Source organism: Hyperoodon ampullatus, assembly GCF_949752795.1.
Source record: "Hyperoodon ampullatus genome assembly, chromosome: 19".
NCBI classification, from domain to species: Eukaryota; Metazoa; Chordata; class Mammalia; order Artiodactyla; family Ziphiidae; genus Hyperoodon; species Hyperoodon ampullatus.
Genome location: NC_136932.1, coordinates 11,177,797 through 11,202,597, shown reverse-complemented (window position 1 = coordinate 11,202,597; position 24,801 = coordinate 11,177,797). Strand labels below are relative to the sequence as shown.

The window sequence follows — 24,801 nt, the reverse complement described above, 5'->3', positions numbered from 1 at the left end:
CTGAGCTCTGGACCATTCTACACGATGTTAAAGAAGCCATGAAACCTATATAAGATTACTGCCATGTGTGGAAACATCACAGTTCAATAGGTAATTATACATTTTAAGTGAATTCAAGCATCTTCTCATTTTTAATAACATTCTGACCCTAACCAAAGCATATCCCCTTCTTGTTTAGTAAAATATTCTCCCTAAAATCGGCCATCTCAATGTTGGTCTACTTATCCTGGCAAACACGACACATATCTGTGGTGACTCTACAGTTTTTACTGCCCTGGTTTCACAAACACATAAAAGGTTACTAATGTTTTTCCAGATGTTCCAGTTTAGACTTGGGGGGAAAGACAACAATCACTTCCTGCAAAGGCCACAAGGAAGAGGCTTCTGTTTGTGGAGTAAGTACCAAGCAATATAGAAATGGCTTTGCTATCTGTTTGTGGAGTAAGTACCAAGCAATATAGAAATGGCTTTGCTACAGATCGTGAGACACTGTGCAGGGCTGTGCCCTACAGGGGAGCCCTTCATTTTGCATCCTGATAGCAACTGTACTCATGACGTATCAGTTTAACCACGTCAGGACCACTCCACCATGATAACACTTGGTTCAGTAAGCCAGAGGTGTCGATAAAAATTTAACTTCTTGGTTTATAGCTACAGGAGAAATACTTATGCCTAACTGCTATAAGGATCACAGGAAAAAAAAGTTCACAACTATTTTCTGCTATGGTTTGGCACATTGTAAGGAAACTTTCAGTCTTTTAAAATATTTGGAAACAAGAGCGGGGGAGGGTTTTGTCTGAAAGAAGACGCTGGGGCTAATGGCATGGAGCATCCCAAGGGAAAGAGGATTGACAGAAGGAAACAGTGTGACTTTTTACTTTGGCTGAATCAGTCTCCAACACAATAGCCATAAGACAGAGACTGCCACCTTTGGTCTGGCAGAGAAAAAAATCAGGGTGTGAGATGCAGAGAATATCTCCACACAGACATGACACATTCACAGAGAAGAGAGAGATGTCCACAAGAGGTACCTGTCTCTCCCCAGAGACTGTCAAAGCTGTTGATCTGTGCTCGCTCCACCTCCTCCTCATCTTTTTCTGGAAGATCAAGTAGGTAGGAGACAATCTGAAACAAGAAGTTGTGTCAGCTCAAAGGTCAGGTGGAAAACTATACTACTGATACTAGCCTGTGAGGTTTGGAAGATACCCGGATACCCCAGGGTCACGCTCTCTCTTGCACACAAAAGGAATCAGAACTGACTGTCCTCGCATAAAAACCCAAAGCTGCCATGACGAGCATTTGTTCTACCAGGTACAGTTTACATGTTTCCCTTGAACACAATTAACTTACATAGCATGTGACTTTTAAAAATCACATATTTATCACATTTGAGTTAAAAAAGCAAACCCTCATCCTCCTAATAAAAATGCTACCAAGAAATAAACAGGAAAAAAAATCAATAAACAAAACCCAGAATATAAATATGGAGAAAACTGAGGGCCTGTAGTTTTTCAGAGCGGAGCTATTATCTTTTTTACTCTTGGAATTACAAGGACTGCTTGGGGATAATAAAAGGAGAATGGCTGCTAACAACAAAGGAAAGTGACAGCTCTGTTTCCAGGAATTCCACTGTAGAGAGAGCTAAAAAACCTTCTATAGGTAATAAAAATTCCAATTTTACTTAATATTCCCTTGGTGATACGTCAGGTCAGCTGATGGGGTAGCTGTGTCACTGAAGCATCTCAAGCAGTGGCGAGCCAACTTGTACTGGCCCATGAAAGCGGACTGTTAAATTTTCGGAATTTTGCAAGCCAGTCAGTAAACAAAGATGTTTATTAAAAATTAAATAACAATTAAAGATATTATATTTAAAAAAGTTAAAATATCAAATGTTATAATTTCTTAATTGGCAGCTTGAAATCAGCCATGGTGGGGGTACTTATACCCTGGAAATTGGCAAACTTTGTAAATGAGGATTTGATTTAGTGCTAAAGCTAAAAGAGGTTCCAGTTTAATGAATATAATTTGTATGAGGGTGAGAAGTAGTTTAACAGTAGATTGCACATCAGATTTAATGACAAAATTATTGGGAAAAGAGCAAATAGGGGTGCAACTTCATTTATCAAATCATGGTTGAGTTGTAACCACAGGCTGGGTACGGATATACATTTAGCAAAAATCAACAAAACCATTCAATTAAGAGTATTACACAATTCATTATTATTTGTAAACTGTCTGCAACTTTTTTTTTTGCAGTTCGCAGGCCTCTCCCTGCTGTGGCCTCTCCCGTTGCGGAGCACAGGCTCCGGACGCACAGGCTCAGCGGCCATGGCGCACAGGCCCAGCCACTCCGCCGCATGTGGGATCTTCCCAGACCAGGGCACGAACCCGTGAACCCGTGTCCCCTGCATTGGCAGGCGGACTCTCAACCACTGCGCCACCAGGGAAGCCCAACATTTTTTTTAATATCAGTAAAATCTATAATAAACTTAAGTCTGTATGTACACACACACACACTCTCTCACGCACACACACACACTTCTGCTCCACTCCACTCCCATCCCCAGAGCTGGCTGTTACACATTTCCTAGAACACTACCAATTCCACATATTTTGCCACTGTATTATTACTTTCATTAATAAATAAATTAGCAAAAATACCATCTGCACAGTGTTTAACAGTTTACATCTCATATCAACCTTGTAAAAAAGAATTTATTAGCCTCGCTTTACTGGTCGGAAACTAAGGTTCTAAGAGATTAGGTAAATTGCCCAAGGTCCAGAGCTGATGAGTAGGAAAGCTGGGCCTCAAACCTGGTCCTTCTGAGATTCCAACTGTTGTACCCTTTCCATTCCACTCTGCCTACCCATGTGAACACAGGTCAAAAAATAATCCCCCTGAGCCTAGTGTCATTGTCTGTTAAATAGGGGTGGAAAGATGGGGAGGAATCAGATTAGATAATTCCCAAGGTCTTTTCCAACATAATTCTAGGTACCCTGGAATCTCCCTACTCCTCAGATCAATGACCAAAAACCTAATTCACATTAATTAGGCTAACAAAATTTTTTTTAAATTTATTTTTGGCTGCGTTGGGTCTTTGTTGCTGTGTGCGGGCTTTCTCTAGTTGCAGCGAGCGGGGGCTTCTCTTCGTTATGGTGTGCGGGCTTCTCATTGTGGTGGCTTCTCTTGTTGCGGAGCACAGGCTCCAGGTGCGTGGGCTTCAGTAGTTGCAGCATGCGGGCTCAGCAGTTGTGGCTCGCAGGCTCTAGAGCGCAGGTTCAGTAGCTGTGGTGCACGGGCTTAGTTGCTCTGCGGTATGTGGAGTCTTCCTGGACCAGGGCTCGAACCCGTGTCCCCTGCATTGGCAGGTGGATTCTTAACCACTGTGCCACCAGGGAAGCCCTAGGCTGGCAATTTTATACTAATCTAACCCCTTTTTCCTGGTTTCCTAGGTCCTTCAATACATAGCTTGAAAAAACCCCCCAAACCTTATCTGCTGCTTTCTTACCTCAGTATAACCCATGCTGGCTGCAGCGATGAGGGCCTGCTGGATGGCGTGGCTCTTCTTAAACACCCCTTGCTGCTGGCCCGCCATTGTCCAGTCACACTGAATCAAAAACTTGACAACCTCCAGATGACCTCGGAGTGCAGCATGGACCAAGGCACACTGCCCATTCTTATCCAAGTGATCCACCTACGGGAAGGGACAGAGAAACCTATGTGAAAAAGACTGTGGCTGTATTCCCAATCTAGTCACATCAGCCCATGGCACAGGTCTGGACTACTAAGATTCATCCTCTCCTATTCCTTGGACCAATCCCTGAGAAAATTTAGAAGATACTCTCCTACTCAGGCTAGATCTTCACTGAGCTACAACTCTGGTAGATGCCCCTCTGGGGAGAACCTCTTTGCATAACGTCAGGCTTTTGTTTTCACATCAAAAGAAACGAAAAAAAAAAAAACCAACCCCAAAACTAAACACCAAAACTCCCAGCTCCAGCTCTGTTTTCCTGAGGTACACTCTCCCTTGTCCTCAAATAGTTCTTTTTAGACCCAAATTTGAAAGACTTATAAGCTGCGTTGGCACAAAAAACTGTCTTTGAAATCATGAAAGAAAAAAATTTTGAAGCTCAAATTTTTTGGCCTTCCAAAGAAGCAAAACATCTCGTATCATGAATCACACATTTGACCACTATGCTTTGGTAAAGGCCACTGCTCTCTTCCAGTGGGCGGGCAGAATCTCAACCATCTGGCCAAAATGGCTAGAGGTACTTGGAACTTAATGCTAGACTATGTTCCAACAGCAGTTTTTACAGTTGCAGTGCTGGTTACAAGTTTAGGCTGCAAGAGAAGGCTGACTAAGGTCAATCTACCAGAAGGTCCCCAGCTACAAGTCTCAACAGATGAACAGCCTTTTCTGGCAGGTGGGCAGGTTATTTTCCAGTGGTAGTTAGAGCACTTGAAGCCTAAGTTCTGTATCTGGTTCTCTCCAGCTTTAGTTCCACCCGGCCATCCATATAACAAATGTTTACTGAATGCCCACCATGTACAAGGTACACAATAGGATAAAAAGGTAAATAAGAGAGTAAAATATAGATTCTACTCTCAACGTTTTGAACAAGATAGGGGCGATACAACCAATACAACAAAAACTTGTCCAACAAAGGTGTAATATAATAAATGTCAGAAGGAAAGCAAAAGTGCAATAAAATTTCAGAGAATTTCCAGCCAGAAGCAGGAACAGATTCAGAGGGAAAGGTGCAATGGTCTGAATGTTTGTGTTCTCCCACCATTATTCGTTGGAATTCTAACCCCTGAGGTAGTTAGGAGGTGGTGCCTTTGGAAAGTGATTGGGTCTGCCCTCATGAATGGGATTAGTATCCTTATACAGAGGCCCCAGAGAGCTTGCTTGCCCCTTTCCACCGTGTGACGACACAGCGAGAAGGCACTGTCTGTAAACCAGGAAGCTCTCACCAGACACCGAATCTGCTGGCACCATGCTGTGGGGACTTAGCTTCCAGAACTGTAAGAAGGAAATGTTTATAAGATACTCAGTCTATGGTATTTTATTACAGCAGCCCAAATGGACTAAGAAAAGGGCTATCTCAACTGGCTGGGATAGGAAATGATTAATTCTAGTTTTTGAAGGGTAAAATACATTAAGGGGGAGTTCAAACTACAAAGTTGAGAGTGTCTTTTGGGACAAGAGCATGGATATTTGAATGCCAGGCTAGTGGTCTGAATTTTAATAAGTAATGGAGAGTCATTGAGAATTTTCATGTTCAGAACTGTATTTTTTTTTAAAACTAAAGGAATGAATTAAAAGAACCCTTGGCTTCTTGGGGAAATGGTTGATTCCAGGGCTGGGACAGTAATAGCAAAAGATGAGTTTGGAACATCTTGTGGTGCCAGAAAGTACAGAAGCACTCATGAAATAATGTGTGTGTGTTGGGGGGCGCTTGAAAGGACACAGGAACCAACGTCAAGAAGCTCCCAATGGCCAGATCTGGGGCAATTTGAGCAAAAAAAGAAAACACCGGCAATGAGTTATAGATCATAGAATAAAATAAATATCCAGGAACCCATAGCGCTATAAGTAAATGAATAAATGAATACATTGAGGAGAAGGGACAGCTCTTCCTTACAGTAGAATTCCAATTAATTAATGTAGAAGGAAGAGGGAAATAGAAAATCACTATAATGCAAATATCATAGCAATAATTACTGCAGCAAGAATGGACCCATCAATGGATGGATGGATCCTAAATTAGTGGACAAAAAAATGAGTGGACAAAAAAAAAGATACAAGGTATCTGCCTAGTCTGAAAGCATCTCCCTAAAAGATACTTCTTAATTCCAAATGGGAGAAACAGTAACTTGAGGTTGAGAAACCTGGAAGATACCACCTTATCCAAGTGATAGAGGTTAACATCCCCTGTAACGAGATCTCAACATCACGCACCTCCTGCAGTGCTGCATGAATAAGGGCAGGGCACCATGTCTGTGGTGTGCTTGCTGAAAACATACAAACTCAATCTAATGAAGAGAAAATATCAGACCAACTATAACTGAAGAACATTCAATTCAGTTATGCAACAAAATAACTGGCTAAATACTTAAGTGGTTTAGAGGGGTGAGAAATGAGAAGTAGTTACTTTATTTGGCGATTGGCAGTTGTTACTTTTGAGAGCAGCTTCAGTTGAATGCCAAGAGGTTGGGTTTTTGTTTTTTTTTAAGGATATTATTTATTAGGCACTGCATGAGACTAGAAGAGACTTCATCTCTTTTTAAAAAGGCTCGATTACTTTTAAGTGTCACAATGCCCCTCTTAATCCTGTTTCTAGGTTAAACAAGTGAGGCTGAGAGAGGTCAAAGGACTCGTCCAAGCCCTCAGAGAAAGCAAGTGTGAATGCAGGCCTTGACCAGGTCGTGCTTGAAGCCAAAGTTTATGATTTTAATGACTTGCCTCCTCTTTCTGTCACGGAAGCCAGACCACAAGTGGTTAAGAAGTAGTAAGGACGCAGTGGTAGCAAGTAGAGAGGACTCTTAGGACAGGCTTGGTGGACGTGGGTGGGAAGAGACGGGATGGTGGCCTCTGGTTAGGAGAGAGGGGGGAGTTTCTCTTTTGGGTTAGATAACACATTCATAGGTTGTAGAAACTGAGAAGAAAGGTAGCGTGAATTCAGAAAAAGAATGAAATGATGTGAGAGAAAGAGCAACATACTGAGATTAAAAAATATAGGTGGGGAATTCCCTGGCAGTCCAGTGGTTAGGACTCCGCACTTCCACTGCAGGGGGCATGGGTTCCATCCTTGGTCGGGAACTAAGATCCTGCAAGCCGTGCGGCATTGCCGAGAAAAAAAAAAGAAAAACAAAATATATATAGTGGAGGCAAGCATTCTGGAAAGGAAGGCAAACACTTCCTTCTCTGAGGCAGAAGTAAAGGTGAGTGTACGTAAGGATTAATAGAGTTTTGAGATCGAGGCACAGTGAGATAAACTCAATCTTCGTAGTCGTAGGAGGGCAAAAGAGGTTTGAAAGGGTCTTGAAAAGATCACAAATGATTTATTTATCTGCTCTGGGGAAAATAAGAGATGAATAAAATGATATCTGAGCAACAGGAAAGACCCAGCTGAGATTAGAATATGAATTCACAGCAGTAATAATAAGGCCCAGTTATCACTCTGTTTCTAGAGGTGTTCATTCAAATGACTAGGACATTGCAGGTGGACCATTCCTGTGTCACAGTTAACATCTACAGTTCTGAGATTTCACTGAGGTTCCCAGGTCCCAGCTCCCAAAGGAGTCTCAGGAGACACAGTTCTTCCCTGGTACGGACACTGGACACCTCAGAACGAGGTCATACATATTACTTATATTTCACTGCAAAACCACCAAAACCCTCAGTTTGTTTTCAGGATGGAAACACAATACCATTGGGCTACAATGTTCCTCAAAGGCCTACATTTTTGAGACCAGCATTTTTCTTTTCACCAATATTTTGAAATTGAGTTATATCAGTGGCCTTTGAGATACTATAAAGCAAATATATTTTTGAGAAATGTTTTGAGAGAATTAAAATACACTAACAGAAACACTTCTGAGTTCCTCTGGTCAGAGAGAATCATCTTCTCCCCATACCTCTTCAGGGGTGTCTTCAAGACTCTAAAGTGAAAGGCTTAGAGTCTAGAGGCACCATTCAGTTCAGACTTCACAGTGCCATCTCCTTGCTCCCCCACTTCTCTTTCCTCACTCTGAGCTCAGGAGAAAATTTCTTGGTTGTTCGGGACTTTTTGTGGCTGCTGATAAATGCAGTTTCCTAAGTGCCTCTCAAAAGTTTTAGAACTGTGTGCAAATTCAGCATGGAACTGGCCATGGCAAGTGGGCAACAGTAGGATGTAATCAGAGCTAGTTCTCCCTTTGATCTGCTCCCTAACAGGATCCAATGTATTCTACCTACACTCAGGAGGTAACACAGGAGACAAGGAAGAGTCTATAGCAGGAAGAAAGAAAAGGGAAGAAGAAAAGGCAGCAGAGCTGGACAGCCACTACCTTGGCCCGTTTCTTGCACAGCAACACGACAATGCTTAGGAAGCCTGCGGCTGCAGCATAGCCCAGAGGAGTCAGGCCGCTTTCTGAGGAGGCATCCACATTGGCCCCAAACTCCAACAGCAGGGCCACCATTTCTGTGTAACCAAGATGACACTGGACGCATAGAATTGGAGCATTATTTAAAACCTCTGTCCGGTAATTAATGTTGGCACCTCCCAAAATCAGCAGTCGGCTGACCTAGAAATAAGTGAATAAACAGAAATAATACTCACATAAATATCAGTTATATCCTATTAGTCATCTTTTATTAAGTCCTCTGGGACCCCACAATAAGTGCCCAGAAGCATTTAGTAACGGCTTTATTTTAAAATCTTCATTTGTTCCTTTTTCAATACCTTGCCTTTGGAAAGGGATGTGAAATACCTCCTTTATATAAACCACTCAGTAACTAGAGTCAACACCACCCATACTGTAGTGCTGTCAGAGTCTCCACTAAGTGAGCTGTCAGTCAGAAAAACCCCTATCAAAACAAAGGTGGTCCAAGAATGACGTACTCCCTAGAAGCAGCAGGACTTATTCTACAAATCAGAGTCATCTTATACAAGGTGCAAGGTCAATAGGTTTGGTCTTCAACTCACAGAACAAAATGTAAAATATATCAAATTATCAGTAAAAGGTTAATTAATAGGAGACAGTCTAAGGCAAGTCAAAGATCGATTAAATAGCTACTTAAATGTCCTCCTAGTTTTAGGTTTTCATAGTTAATTCTTTAATCTGACTGTAATTTATCACTTACCTTTATATTTGGAGTATAGAGATTTCGTAAAGATGCCAATGCCATGGAAAGACCCTCTGTGCTATAGGAGATCCAGAGACCTTGGAGGATGGAGGATGATACTCCAACTTTTTTACTCAAACCCTGAAAAAGAAATATAGAGACAATTAAATCATTAGCCCAGCTAAAAAGTACCATCAGTAGTTAAGTTAGGAGCCTCTAGGTTTGTGGTACTAACAAATGAGAATAGAGTCTTGCTCAAACAATACCCAGGCATAACAAAGCCAATCCACTGATGCAGACGAAGACTAGTCCTGTAGGAACAGGCTAACTTAAACTGCCTCTACCTTGGCAGTCTGCGGAAACAAATCTACTTAATACCTCTCTTTTCTGCTATATCTGGATATAATCCCCCACCCCCCAGATCTTTTCTATTAGCCTTCTTGAATCAATCTCTTAAATTCAAGTTAGTAAAGTATACATGGTAACAGAGATAAAGCAGTGTGATCACTGATCTCCATCTCATTTCTGTCCTGGGCATTTGTGAAAACTGTATCTCCCAGCCTCCTTTACAGTTATGTGGGCCATGGGACTGACTTCTGGCTAATAAAATGTGGGCAGAAGTAATATGTCATGTCCAGCCTTGGCCCCAAATTCCCCGTGTGTTTCTCCACACTTTCTATTGTTCCCTTTGATTGCAGGCCAGATGATCCAGTGGAGGATCCTGAGGCCCTAGGGGATTTTGGAACTACTATGTGGAAGAAGCCTGCCCAATGATCTGTACTGGACTGCAACAAAAGTGAAAAATAAGCCTTTGTTAAGTCACTGAGATTTTGCAGGTTTGTTATAGTAGCTAGCATTGCTCACCCTAACATAGCCTAAAATAATCACATCTGTTCATCCTCAGGGAAACAACATAGGTTTGATTGCCATCAGCAACAAATTTTCTCTAGTATGACTGGCCTAAGTCCCACTGTATGTACTAATGTTTGCCCCTTTTACTTGGACTTCTCCAAAAGGAAGTTAGAATCAATTGTTTTTTAAAATCTCCTGCTGTGATGGCAAGATTCTCTGGCAATCTTCTTCTTCTTCTTTCTTTTTTTTAAAATAAATTTATTTATCTATTTATTTATTTGGCTGCATGTGGGCTTTCTCTAGTTGCAGGGAGTCGGGGTTTCTCTTGTTGCAGAGCATGGGCTCCAGGTGCACAGGCTTCAGTAGTTGTGGCACGCAGGTTCAGTAGTTGTGGCTCACGGGCCCAGATGCTCCGCGGCATGTGGGATCTTCCCGGACCAGGGCTCAAACCCGTGTCCCCTGCATTGGCAGGCGGATTCTTAACCACTGTGCCACCTGGGAAGTCCTTTCTTCTTCTTTCTTAAGGCTGTGCAGCGTGGCTTGCAGGATCTTTGCTCCCCGACCAGGGATTGAACCTGGGCCCCCTGCAGTGGAAGTGCGGAGTCCTAACCACTGGACCGCCAGGGAATTCCCAGCAATCTTCTTACTATTCTGCCAATATCTGGGTCAAGTGAGTTAAAGCAGGAAATCCTGAGGGCCGCAAGATATTAACAATGAAGTTTGGGAACCACAAAGTAGATCTGAGGAGGTATTCTTTTTAAAAACTTAATCTGTTCTGTTTGCTTTGTGAGAAAGTAGTCCAGTTTGATTCTTTTGTGTGTAACTGTCCAGTTTTCCCAATACCATTTATTGAAGAGGCTGTCTTTTCCCCATTGTATATTCTTGCCTCTTTTGTCATGGATTAATTGACCATATAAGTGTGGGTTCATTTTTGGGTTCTCTGTTCTGTTCCATTGATCTATGTGTCTGTTTTTGTGCCAGTACCATACTGTTTTGATTACTGTAGCTTTGTAGTATAGTTTGAAAACAGGGAGCATGATACCTCCAGCTTTGTTCTTTCTCAAGATTGCTTTTGCTATTCAGGGTCTTTTGCATTTCCACACAAATTTTAGAATTATTTGCTCTAGTTCTGTGAAAAATGCCTTTCATGTTTTGACAGAGATTGCACTGAATCTGTAGATTGCCTTGGGTAGTATGGTCATTTTAACAATATTAATTCTTCTAATCCATGAGTATGGTATATCTTTCCATTTGTTTGTGTAGTTTTCGATTTCTTTCATCAATATCTTATAGTTTTCTGGGTACAAGTGTTTTACTGCTTTAGTTAGATATATTCCTAGGTATTTTATTTTTTTTGATGCAATTGTAAATGGGATTGTTTTCTTAAGTTCTCTTTCCAAAAGTTTGTTATTAGTGTATAGAAACACAACAGGTATCTGTTTATTAATTTTGTGTCCTGCAACTTTACTGAATTAACTGATTAGTTCCAACAGTTTTTGGTAGTATCTTTGGGATTTTCTATATATAGTATCATGTAATCTGCAAACAGTGACAATTTTACATCTTCCTTTCCAATTTGGATGCCTTTTATTTCTTTTCCTTGTCTGATTGTTGTGGCTAGGACTTCCAATCTATGTTGAATAAAAGTGGTGAGAGTGGGTATCCTTGTCTTGTCCCTGATCTTAGAGGAAACGCTTTCAGCTTTTCATCATTGAGGATGATGTTGGCTATGGATTTGCCATATATGACTTTTATTATGTTGAAGTATGTTCCCTCTGTATACTCTGTTGAGACTTTTTATTATAAATTGATGTTGAATTTGGGCAAAAGCTTTTTCTGCATCTACTGAGAAAATCATGATTTTTATCCTTCATTTTGTTAATGTGGTGTAAGATGTTGATTGATTTGCAGATATTGAACCATCCTTGCATCCCTGGGATAAATCCCACTTGATCATGGTGTATGATCCTTTTTATGTATTATTGAATTCAGGTTACTAATATTTCGTTGAGAACTTTTGTATCTATGTTTATCAGTGATCTGGGCCTGTCATTTTCTTTCTTTGCAGTGTCTTTGTCTGGTTTTGGTATCAGGGTGATGCTGGCCACACAGAATGAGTTTGGAAGTGCTCCTTCCTCTTCAAGTTTTTGGAACAGTTTGAGAAGGATAGGCATTAACTCTTTAAATGTTTGGTAGAATTCACCTGTGAAGCTGTCTGGTCCTGGACTTTTGTTTGTTGGGAGTTTTTTTTTTTTAATTACTGATTCAATTTTCAATTTCATTACTGGTAATCAATTTGTTCATATTTTCTATTTCTTCCTTATTTAGTCTTGGGAGATTGTAAGTTCCTAGGAACTTATCTGTTTCTTCAGGTTGTCCATTTTATTGGTGTACAATTGTTTGTAGTAATCTCTTATGCTCCTTTGTATTTCTGTGGTATTTGTTGTAACTTCTCCTCTTTCATTTTTGATTTTATTTATTTGGGCCCTCTCTTTTTCTTCATAAGTCTGGCTAAACATTTATCAATTTTGTTTGTCTTTTCAAAGAAGCAGCTCTTGGTTTCATTGATCTTTTCTATTTTTTCTATTCATTTATTTCTGCTCTGATCTTTAAGATTTCTTTTCTTCTACTAACTTTGGGTTTTGTTTGTTCTTTTTTTTTCCAGTTCCTTTACATGTAAGGTTAACATTGTTTGAGATTTTTCCTGTTTCCTGAGGTAGGCTTCTATCACTATAAACTTATCTCTTAGACTTGCTTTTGCTGCATCCCATAGACTCTGGATCATTGTGTTTCCATTTTCATTTATCTCTAGATATTTTTTGATTTCCTCTTTGATTTCCTCAGTGACTCACTTGTTGTTTAGTAGTGTGTTGTTTGGAGTTCACCTGTTTGTGTTTTTTGTAGTTTTTTTCCTTATAGTTGATTTGTAGTCTCATACCACTGTGGTCAAAAAAGATGCTTGATATAATTCGATCTTCTTAAATTTATTGAGAATTGTTTGTGGAACAGCATGTGCTCTGTTCTAGAGAATGTTCCATGTGCACTTGAAGAAAGTGTGTGTTCTGCTATTTTTGGATGAAACGTTCTGTACATATCTATTAATTCCATAATTGTCATTTAAGCCCAGTGTTTCTTTGTTGATTTTCTGTCTGGATGATCTGTCCATTGATATGAGTGGGGTATTAAGTCCCCTACTATTATTTTTTTACTGTCAATTTCTCCCTTTATGTTTGTTAAAATTTGCTTTATGTATTTATGTGCTGCTATGCATCCATATTTACAATTGTTACATCTTCTTGTCAGATTGATCCCTTTACTCCTTTATCATTATGTATCATTGATCTCTTTATCATTATCATTGATCCCTTTACCATTCTTTGTTAGTCCTTGTTTTAAAGTCTATTTTGTATAAGTAATGCCAGCCCAACTTTCTTTTTGTTTCCATTTGCATGGAATACCTTTTTCTATCCCCTTACTTTCAGTCTGTGTATCTTTGATCTGAAGTGAGTCTCTTGTAGGCAGCATATATACAGGTCTTTTTTTTTTTTTTTCAGTCCATTTAGCCACTCTATTCCTGCAGCTCTTTGGGACTCCCAAAAGTAAACTCCACTGGCCTTCAAAGCCAAATGCTCTGGGGACTCATCTTCCCAGTGCAGGACACCCAGGCTGGGGAGCCTGATGAGGGACTCAGACCTCTCACTCCTTTGGGAGAACTGAAGACACGTCCACACAAAAACCTGAACACTAACATTGTAAGTGTACTAAATGCCAGTGAGTTATTCACTTTAATATGTCTAATTTTATTTTAAAAAAATAAAGAGGAAAAAAACCCCTGTATACTATGTTCATAGCAGCATTATTCACAACAGCCAAAAAGTGGAAACAACCGAAATGTGCAACTAGCGAATAGATAAACAAAAAGGAGTATTACTTGGCAATAAGAAGGAATCAAGTACTGATACATGCTACAACATGGATGAACCCTAAAAACATCACGCTAAGTGAAAGAAGCCAGATATAGACAACCTGGATTGTATGATTCTATTTATACTAGATGTCCAGAAAAGTCAAACTTACAGACAGTAGATTAGTGGTTGCCAGGGGTTGGGGGAAGCTCATGGGGAGTGACTTCAAATGGACACAAGGTTTATTTTTAAGGTGATGGAAATGTACTAATAGTGGTAATAATTACACAACTCTGTAACTATACCAAATATCCAGAATTACAGACACTCAACCTCATATTTTTAAGGTGATTAATGACATCATATGTAATTTTTCATGAACAAAGATAAAATAAGGGAAATTTAAAACTAATTGGAAAGAAATATGAATTGGACTATATGTCACTGCTGATTGGCAGTTCTAAGTGGTGCTGAGTCTAAGCATTGAGTCTGTCTTTGCCTTTTCATGACCCTCAGCTGATAGGAAGTGAGAATTCTGGCAGTCTGAGAGAAGCTTAAGTCTATCAACAGGGAGCACGCTGCATTTAAAGGACCCTGAAAAGTGCGGCATCAGGAAAACCATGGTCCGAGTCCACATTCTTCAGCTTGCAGTCATGTCATCACCACATGCTATACACCCGAATATTTATGGCCTGAATCACACACGGAGCCAGTCTTATCTCAGGCAACCATGTTGTCTGCAGCAACATAAGATAAAACTGTGTCAGTGACAGGAGTGTATGGTTTAAGTGTAGGTCTCTATGACAGGCTGGTGGTTGCCAGAGAGGAGGGGGTTGTGGGGAGGATGAAGTAGGTGAAGGGATCAAGAGGTACAAATGTCTGGTTATAAAATAAATAAGCCATGGGGATATAAAAAGATAAATAAATGTAGGTCTCCCTGTAGTGGATAAAGTCACAGGGGATCACATGAAACTTCATATCATTTATCTGTTTCATGTGGTATTTATTTTATGGTGCAGGGCATAAAGACAGGCATCATCTTCATTGCATTTGATCCTAGGCAGAGGGTGATGACAAATGTTCAAGCGTTTAAAGCAGTGATGCTTAATACGTAAGTTACTTTCCCGTCTAATTGAAGGATACTCATCTTAGAGTTTGTAGAAGTAGCAGATGCTTTTTGGTCCACTTGAAATTGGAATGAGACACCTTGCCTGTTAAAATAAAAGAGTCTCATTCTGCTCCCATTAAGTAAGGTCACTAGGTACGGTCATTTTTGGTAGAGTGATTTATTAATAAGACAATTATGATTCAAACAAAGGACTTGTCACTGTGGGTTTTACTTCTGTCCATCTGATGAAAAGGCTTCTCTAGCTGTGTACTTATATACTGGGAAGAATTTGCTAGGCTCTTGAAGTTGCCCTTAATGTCATTTTTCTCTCTGAAGAGAACAGAACTGTTTTATCTTGAACAGTATCTCTTGGGGGAAGTCCAAGCCAGAGGACTATTTAAGATCTCTGTATTTCTCAATCTGGGAGCAGCAAAAGTGGTCTGAAGAGATTGTAGGGATTGTAGGTGGCCGATGAAATAGCAAGCTGTGGGCTAGGAAAATCAGGAAAACACATTTCTTCCTTGACTTCTGTCCTTTGCCCCACAACTGCTATCTAGACAATAAATTCCTTGAGATTAGGGGCTGTATATTTTTGGTTTGTGTATCCCTAGCACCTAGTACAATGCCTCAGTAAGCACTGAATGAACAAATGAATGCATACAAGCACAAACAGATGAATTACATGCTCTTCTCTGGGTCCTCCACTCCAGCCGTGTGGATTTTGGGAGAGGGAGGCTGATGCTTGGAGTCGTTAAAAGTTTTGAAACTACTGCGAAAAACTGGGATTATAATTTGAAGAGAGAATGGGGGAAGTAGCTTAAAGGAAGGTTATAGTTGGTTCTAGACAAAGAGTTTGAAAATCACAGCACTAGGAATATTAAAATCTTCCCTAAAACAATTATGAGAACACTGAGAGAGTAAACTGCTCTCAGCGATTTTTTTTAGGCATTGTGAAAACCTGCAACTAATGCTACAACGTGACTCTTCTCAGCAGATGGTGGGTCATATATGGAGTACACACGTGTATGTGTATATGCTTCTTACCTAAATGATTATACATGTACCTTTCCTGGAAAGCCTAGCAATCCACTAAACTGGGAGATGACAAATGTGGCTTTCTTTCAAAGTCCTAGGGAGGAACAGGTCAGAAATTTTAGGAGATGGACCAATTTTGCAACAAACTGATTTCAGAAAGCAGGGGCCACACTGACATAATAGTAGCTTCATACACACAGTGTTAAGGAAAGCCTGATGGAAATGGAAAGAAAAACATCTCCAACTTAAATTACCTTAAAAATGTGTGCTTTGAGGATGTGATGTCCCAGTTCAATTGTCTGCTGTCGGTTTAGTTTTCCCTCTTGGCGGGAAAACCAGAAGGCAAGTAACGTGTGACCACTCCTGCCAAAAAAAAAAAGAGACCCATTTTAGAAAATTTAATGCTCCAATTCTCCTTTGGGTGGATGACTGTTCAGGTCTAGCCATACCTCCAATGAAACTCTGTCTCATTCAACCAGTTTCTTAAGGAAGGGCACCTGCTATTGGGCAAATAACGGGTAGTGAACGGTTCCTAGCTTTTACCAGCCCTTTACCCAAATCACATGTGTGAATATCACAGAATGTCATTTCTAGTTGGCTTACACCCATCCCACACATAGATGACATTAAAAGATCCATTTTTATTTTCTGTCTCTGTCAACTCCTCTTATTTCACCCATGCTTTAAAAGTCAGTGTTGCTTCCTCAGGATCACATTTTTGGTCCTAGTGTGTCCTCTGGATTTAGCTCATCCATCCTCAGAGCCTTCGCCACCACCTAAACCCTATTATCTTTTTCTCTATCTAGATGTTTCAGCTTTAGATCAATATACATCAACTGTCTACTGGATTTCTCTACCTAGAGGTCCTATAGTACCTTAAACTCAACATGTCCCAAACGGGATTAACAACCTCTTCCCCAAGTGAAGTCTTCTCTGATCAGCTTCTACCAAGCCTCTATCCTTTCTCTCTAACATTTTCTCCCAGCCAAGAACACAGCACTCTGTCTTTGGTGCAATCATCATCGGTTGTATATGCCTTTAATACAGTGTCTACCACACTATTACATGCTCTCTCCTCTACTAGACTGTAGGTTTCCTGATGGCATCATTCTCACCCTCCATCTCCTTGTCAACAGATCCCCAATCTGTTCATGAATGAGAAAACCCTTTTCTCTGCCTCTGCATGTTGTCTTATCTGCCCAGGATGCTCAGTACTGCCACAGCCCTCCTGTAATCACGTGGTCAGCTGGCCTGATGACAAAGCCAACAAAAAGGCTAAGCTAAGAGAACTGCTGAAAAATAGAGCCTGAGTCCCGACTGTATAGCATCAGAAGGGGCCCTAATTTTGGACTACTTGTTATATGAAGTGATACATTTCTTTATTGTTTAATCCATTTGAGTTGATGTTTTCTATTCCTTCCAGCTCAAAGCATACTAATGATATATGCCTTTAAGTGTGAATGTATATATGTATATGTGTATGTATGTAAGCTATGTGTATACATGCAGGATTGTGTATGTGTATTTTTATTTACATTTATGACAGAAATCCCGAGTTGTTTATACTCTCCACAGTGCCAAACGTTGTGTACTGCACATAAAAATTCTCAATAAAATTTTTTGGGGGGCTTCCCTGGTGGCGCAGTGGTTAAGAATCCGCCTGCCAATGCAGGAGACACGGGTTCGAGCCCTGGTCCGAGAAGATCCCACATGCCACGGAGTTAACTAAGCCAGTGTACTACAAATAGTGAGCCTGTGCTCTAGAGCTCACGTGCCACAACTACTGAAGCCCGCACGCCTAGAGCCTGTGCTCCGCAACAAGAGAAGCCACTGCAGTGAGAAGCCTGCGCACCGCGATGAAGAGTAGCCCCTGCTCGCCGCAACTAGAGAAAGCCCGTGCACAGCAACAAAGACGCAACACAGCCAAAAATAAAACAATAGATAAATAAATTTATTTAAAAAAAATTTTTTTTGGAAGCAAGATCAGACATTAAAAAAGGATACTGGGTCACCTTTGGGCTGTGCCTTCTCACCACATTTGCTGTAGTCTGTAGGAACTGTGACACTTAGAACTGTCTCTCTACTCCCCAACCAGGTTAGTGTCAGCAGAGTTCTCTATGCTGACAACACAACTCTTTTACTCCTTTCACTTGGAGTGTCATAGAGGAGGAAAATCAAACTATTATCTCAGTTTCAAGCCTAATGAATTAATCAAACAGAAGGAAAAACAGCCAGTGAATTTTTGTTGGTGACACTTCGCTGAGAGGAGGCCCAAATGTCTACTGGACGATTTTGTCTCATATTTAACACTGGCTACTCTGCCAGGTTTAACATTTGAAGATGTCTAATACTGAAGTCTGAAAAATGAACATATCCTTCCTTCCTTCTTCCTTTCCTTCCTCCCTTCCTCCCTCCCTCTTTTTTAAGCTTCAGTAAAGAACTTGGAGAACAGAGGATGGGACAGTTCCCATCTTAGGTAGGAATCATCCTATAAAACTTTAAAAAGAAATTCTACTATGTTCTAACCTTTGGCTTTGTAGAATTTCTGAATTCTAGTGGATACCAGGTCATCTTACTTGATCAGATAAAACTAACCATAAAGGAAAGAAAGTTATTTAATTGAGAGAATGTCTCAGACAACTGTTATCTTGTATGGAATCATCAGTGTCATCTGAAGATATGAGCCCAGGGTTGTTTCACACTCACAAAATCTAGAAATTGTTACTGAACTTTTATATATCCCTTGAAAGCCCAATGTAGTTGGTAGGCTATTTTAACAGAAGTTAATGAGAACCATTTATAAAAGTTCCCTATCTCAAGTTCTCAAAATCCTAACCAGTTATTAACAATGAAATTATTGTAGCCTCCCTGGTGTAAGAATTATTACATTAAGTGTCTCATCCATGGCTGTACATAGTGACTAGAACTCCTGAATACGATCCACCACTTATGCTTCAGGCCATTAATAAGAATCCATGCTGGTGAGGAATAAGGATAAAGCTCATGTCTGACAAGGATATGAATTGTCAGTTAGACACAGAACTGACTTGCCCTAGTGCATTTACTTTACTACCGTGACTAGGGCACCCTGGGAAGATGCTTCCAACTCTCTAGTATGCATTTCAGCCAGCTATACAAGACAGTGCTTGCTTTTGTTACTGTTGATCAGGCACTGAGGAGAAACAGCAAGCCATCTGGCTCAAGGAAAAGATGAAGGTGACAACACTAGTTTATTTCTTTTTGGATACAAGCATATTACATTATTCATAAAAGAATGATTCTGGTCAGTTCACCGGACTCAAAGCTTATGGTGTTTAAGACACAAAAGGTAAAATAGCAATTTCCATTACATGCTGGCATTTCCATTTGTACCTTACTATGCTTATTTTTTTAACACCTTTACTGGAATATAATTGCCTTACAATGATGTGTCAGTTTCTGTTGTATAACAAAGTGAATCAGCTATACATATACATATATCCCCATTTCTGCTCCCTCTTGTGTCTCCCTCCCACCCTCCCTATCCCACCCCTCTAGGTGGACACAAAGCACCGAGCTGATCTCCCTGTGCTATGCGGCTGCTTCCCACTAGCTGTTTTACATTTGGTAGTGTATATATGTCCATGCCACTCTCTCACTTCGTCTCAGCTTACCCTTCACCCTCCCTGTGTCCTCAAGTCCATTCTCTATGTCTGTGTCTTTATTCCTGTCCTGCCCTTAGGCTCAGGAGAACCTTTTTTTTTTTTTAAGGTTCATATATATATGTTAGCATATGGTATTTGTTTTTCTCTTTCTGACTTACTTCATTCTGTATGACAGTCTCAAGGTCCATCCACCTCACTACAAATAACTCAATTTCATCTCTTTTTATGGCTGAGTGATATTCCATTGTACATATGTGCCACATCTTCTTTATGCATTCATCTGTTGATGGACACTTAGGTTGCTTCCATGTCCTGGCTATTGTAGATAGTGCTGCAATGAACATTGTGGTACGACTTTTTCTGAATTATGGTTTTCTCAGGGTATATGCCCAGTACTGGGATTGCTGGGTCGTATGGTAGTTCTATTTTTAGTTTTAGAAGGAACCTCCATACTGTTCTCCATAGTGGCTGTATCAATTTACATTCCCACCAACACTGCAAGAGGGTTCCCTTTTCTCCACAACCTCTCCAGCATTTATTGTTTGTAGATTTTTTGATGATGGCCATTCTGACTGGTGTGAGGTGATACCTCATTGTAGTTTTGATTTGCATTTCTCTAATGATTAGTGATGTTGACCAACCTTTCATATGTTTGTTGGCAATCTGTATATCTTCTTTGGAGAAATGTCTTAGGTTTTCTGCCCATTTTTGGATTGGGTTGTTTTTTTGATATTGAGCTACATGAGCTGCTTTTATATTTTGGGGATTAATCCTTTGTCAGTTGCTTCCTTTGCAAATATTTTCTCCCGTTCTAAGGGTTGTCTTTTCGTCTTGTTTATGGTTTCCTTTGCTGTGCAAAAGCTTTTAAGTTTCCTTAGGTCTCATTTGTTTATTTTTATTTCCATTTCTCTAGCAGGTGGGTCAAAAAGGATCTTGCTGTGATTTATGTCATAGAGTGTTCTGCCTGTGTTTTCCTCTAAGAGTTTTATAGTGTCTGGCCTTACATTTAGGTCTTTAGTCCATTTTGAGTTTATTTTTGTGTATGGTGTTAGGGAGTGTTCTAATTTCACTCTTTCACATGTAGCTGTCCAGTTTTCCCAGCATCACTTATTGAAGAGGCTGTCTTTTCTCCACTGTATATTCTTGCCTCCTTTATCAAAGATAAGGTGACCAGATGTGCATGGGTTTATCTCTGGGCTTTCTATCCTGTTCCATTGATCTATATTTCTGTTTTTGTGCCAGTACCATACTGTCTTGCTGACTGTAGTCTGTAGTATAGTCTGAAGTCAGGGAGCCTGGTTCCTCCAGATCCGTTTTTCTTTCTCAAGATTGCTTTGGCTATTCGGGGTCTTTTGTGTTTCCATATAAATTGTGAAATTTTTTGTTCTAGTTCTGTGAAAAATGCCATTGGTAGTTTGATAGGGATTTCAATGAATCTGTAGATTGCTTTGGGTAGTATAGTCAGTTTCACAATATTGTTCTTCCAATCAAGAACATGGTGTATCTCACCATCTGTTTCTATCATCTTTAATTCCTTTCATCAATGTCTTATAGTTTTCTGCATACAGGTCTTTTGTCTCCTTAGGTAGGTTTATTCCTAGGTATTTTATTCTTTTTGGTGCAATGGTAAATGGGAGTGTTTCTTTAATATCTCTTTCAGATTTTTCATCATTAGTGTATAGGAATGCAAGAGATTTCTATGCATTAATTTTGTATCCTGCTACTCTACCAAATTCATTGATTAGCTCTAGTAGTTTTCTGGTAGCATCTTTAGCATTCTCTATGTATAGTATCATGTCATCTGCAAACAGTGAGTTTTACTTCTTCTTTTCCGATTTGGATTCATTTCTTTTCTGTCTCTGATTGCTGTGACTAAAACTTCCAAAACTATGTTGAATAATAGTGGTGAGAGTAGGCAACCTTGTCTTGTTCCTGATCTTAATGGAAATGGTTTCAGATTTTCACCATTGAGAATGATGCTGGCTGTGGGTTTGTCATATATGGCCTTCATTATGTTGAGGTAAGTTCCTTATATGCCTATTTTCTGGAGGGTTTTTATCATAAATGGGTGTTGAATTTTGTCAAAAGCTTTTTCTGCATCTATTGAGATGATCATATGGTTCTTCTTCAGTTTGTTAATATGATGTATCACATTGATTGATTTGCGTATATTGAAGAATCCTTGCATTCCTGGGATAAACCTCACTTGATCAAGGTGTATGATCTTTTTTTTTTTTTTTTAAAGCTTTATTTATTATTTATTTTGCGGTACGTGGGCCTCTCACCGCTGTGGCCTCTCCCATTGTGGAGCACAGGCTCCGGACGCGCAGGCTCAGCGGCCTTGGCTCACGGGCCTAGCTGCTCCGTGGCATGTGGGATCTTCCCGGACCGGGGCACGAACCCATGTCCCCTGCATCGGCAGGCGGACTCTCAACCACTGTGCCACCGGGGAAGCACCTATGATCTTTTTAATGTGCTGTTGGATTCTGTTTGCTAGTATTTTCTTGAGGATTTTTGCATCTATGTTCATCAGTGATATTGCAGTTTTCTCTTTCTGTGACATGTCTGTCTGGTTTTGGTATCATGCTGATGGTGGTCTCATAGAATGAGTTTGGGAGTGTTCCTCCCTCTGCTATATTTTGGAAGAGTTTGAGAAGGATAGGTGTTAGCTCTTCTCTAAATGTTTGAGAGAATTCGCCTGTGAAGCCATCTGTTCCTGGGCTTTGGTTTGTTGGAAGATTTTTAATCACAGTTTCAATTTCAGTGCTTCTGATTGGTCTGTTTCTATTTTCTATTTCTTCCTGGTTCAGTCTTGGAAGGTTGTGCTTTTCTAAGAATATGTCCATGTCTGCCAGGTTGTCCATTTTATTGGCATATAGTTGCTTGTAGTAATTTCTCATGATCCTTTGTATTTCTGCAGTGTCAGTTGTTACTTCTTTTTCATTTCTAATTCTATTTGAGTCTTTTCCCTTTTTTTCTTGATGAGTCTGGCTAATGGTTTATCAATTTTGCTTACCTTCTGATCTTTATGATTTCTTTCCTTCTGCTAAGTTTGAGGTGTTATTGTTCTTCTTTCTCTAACTGCTTTAGGTGTAAGGTTAAGTTGTTTATTTGAGATGTTTCTTGTTTCTTGAGGTAGGATTGTATTGCTATAAACTTCCCTCTTAAAACTGCTTTTGCTGCAGCCCATAGGTTGTGGGTCTTCGTGTTTTTGTTGTCATTTGTCTCTAGGTATTTTTTGATTTCCTCTTTGATTTCTTCAGTGATCTCTTGGTTATTTAGTAGTGTATTGTTTAGCCTCCATGTATTTGTATTTTTTACAGGTTTTTTTTCCCTGTAATTGATATCTAGTCTTATAGCGTTGTGGTCAGAAAAGATACTTGATACAATTTCAAATTTCTTAAATTTACCAAGGCTTGATTTGTGACCCAAGATATGATCCTGGAGAATGGTCCATGAGCACTTGAGAAGAAAGTGTATTCTGTTGTTTTTGGATGGAATGTCCTATAAATGTCAATTAAGTCCATCTTGTTGAATGTGTCATTTAAAGCTTGTGTTTCCTTATTTATTTTCTTTTTGGATGATCTGTCCATTGGTGAAAGTGGGGTGTTAAAGTCCCCTATTATGACTGTGCTACTGTCAATTTCCCCTTTTATGGCTGTTAGCATTTGCCTTATGTATTGAGGTGCTCCTATGTTGGGTGCATAAATATTTACAATTGTTATATCTTCTTCTTGGATTGACCCCTTGATCATTCTGTAGTGGCCTTTTTTGTCTCTTGTAATAGTTTTTATTTTAAAGTTTATTTTGTCTGATATGAGAACTGCTGCTCCAGCTTTCTTTTGATGTCCATTTGCATGGAATATCTTTTTTCATCCCCTCACTTTCAGTCTGTATGTGCCCCCAGGTCTGAAGCAGTTCTCTTGTAGACAGCATATATATGGGTCTTGTTTTTGTAGCTATTCAGCCAGTCTATATCTTTTGGTTGGAGCATTTAATCCAATTACATTTAAGGTAGTTATCGATATGTATGTTCCTATTACCATTTTCTTAATTGTTTTGGGTTTGTTTTTGTAGGTCTTTTCCTTCTCTTGTGTTTCCTGCCTAGAGAAGTTCCTTAGCATTTGTTGTAAAGTGGGTTTGGTGGTGCTGAATTCTCTTAGCTTTTGCTTGTCTGTAAAGGTTTTAATTTCACCGTCGAATCTGAATGAGATCCTTGCTGGGTAAACTTGGTTGTAGGTTTTTCCCTTTCATCACTTTAAATGTGTCCTGCCACTCCCTTCTGCCTTGCAGAGTTTCTGCTGAAAGATCAGCTGTTAACCTTATGTGGGTTCCCTTGTATGTTATTTTTTGCTTTTCCCTTGCTTTTTTTTTTTTTTTTTTCGCGGTACGCGGCCTCTCACTGTTGTGGCCTCTCCCGTTGCGGAGCACAGGCTCCAGACATGCAGGCTCAGTGGCCATGGCTCACGGGCCTAGCTGCTCCACGGCATGTGGGATCTTCCCAGACCAGGGCATGAACCCGTGTCCCCTGCATCGGCAGGTGGACTCTCAACCACTGCGCCACCATGGAAGCCCCCCTTGCTGCTTTTAATATTTTTTCTTTGTATTTAAGTTTTGATAGTTTGATTAATATGTGTTTTGGCGTGTTTCTCCTTGGATTTATCGTGTATGGGACTCTCTGCACTTCCTGGACTTGATTGACTATTTCCTTTCCCATATTAGGAAAGTTTTCAACTATAATCTCTTCAAATATTTTCTCAGTCCCTTTCTTTTTCTCTTCTTCTTCTGGGACCCCCTATAATTCAAATACTGGTTCTTTTAATGTTGTCTCAGAGGTCTCTGAGATGGTCCTCAATTCTTTTCATTCTTTTTTCTTTATTCTGCTCTTTCATAGTTATTTCCACTATTTTATCTTCCAGGTTACTTATCCATTCTTCTGCCTCATTTATTCTGCTATTGATTCCTCCTAGAGAATTTTAAATTTCATTTATTGTGTTGTTCATCGTTTGTTTCCTCTTTAGTTCTTCTAGGTCCTTGTTAAATGTTTCTTGTATTTTCTCCATTCTATTTCCGAGATTTTGGATCATCTTTACTATCATTACTCTGAATTCTTTTTCAGGTAGACTGCCTATTTCCTCTTCATTTGTTTGGTCTGGTGGGTTTTTACTTTGCTCCTTCATCTGCTGTGTATTTCTCTGTCTTCTCATTTTGCTTAACTTACTGTGTTTGGGGGTCTCCTTTTCACAGGCTGCAGGTTTGTAGTTCCCGTTGTTTTTGGTGTCTACCCCTAGTGGATACGATTAGTTCAGTGGGTTGTGTAGGCTTCCTGGTAGAGTGGACTAGAGCCTGTGTTCTGGTGGATGAGGCTGGATCTTGTCTTTCTGGTGGGCAGGACCACGTCTGGTGGTGTGTTTTGGGGTATCTGT

General features: G+C 40.0%; 1 protein-coding gene across 3 annotated transcripts in view; it reads right to left on the bottom strand.

Moving 5' to 3' along the window:
* TANC2 (tetratricopeptide repeat, ankyrin repeat and coiled-coil containing 2) overlaps positions 1–24,801 on the bottom strand; it is a gene marked incomplete at its 5' end in the record, with an annotated part of 320,220 nt that overhangs the window by 21,132 nt on the left and 274,287 nt on the right. For all 3 annotated transcript variants that reach the window (XM_079726110.1, XM_079726111.1, XM_079726112.1), the window contains 5 exons: positions 1,032–1,125; positions 3,510–3,695; positions 8,054–8,290; positions 8,850–8,972; positions 15,986–16,094. In XM_079726110.1, the coding sequence (XP_079582236.1) occupies positions 1,032–1,125; positions 3,510–3,695; positions 8,054–8,290; positions 8,850–8,972; positions 15,986–16,094 (749 nt within the window). The remainder of the gene's footprint in view (positions 1–1,031; positions 1,126–3,509; positions 3,696–8,053; positions 8,291–8,849; positions 8,973–15,985; positions 16,095–24,801) is intronic.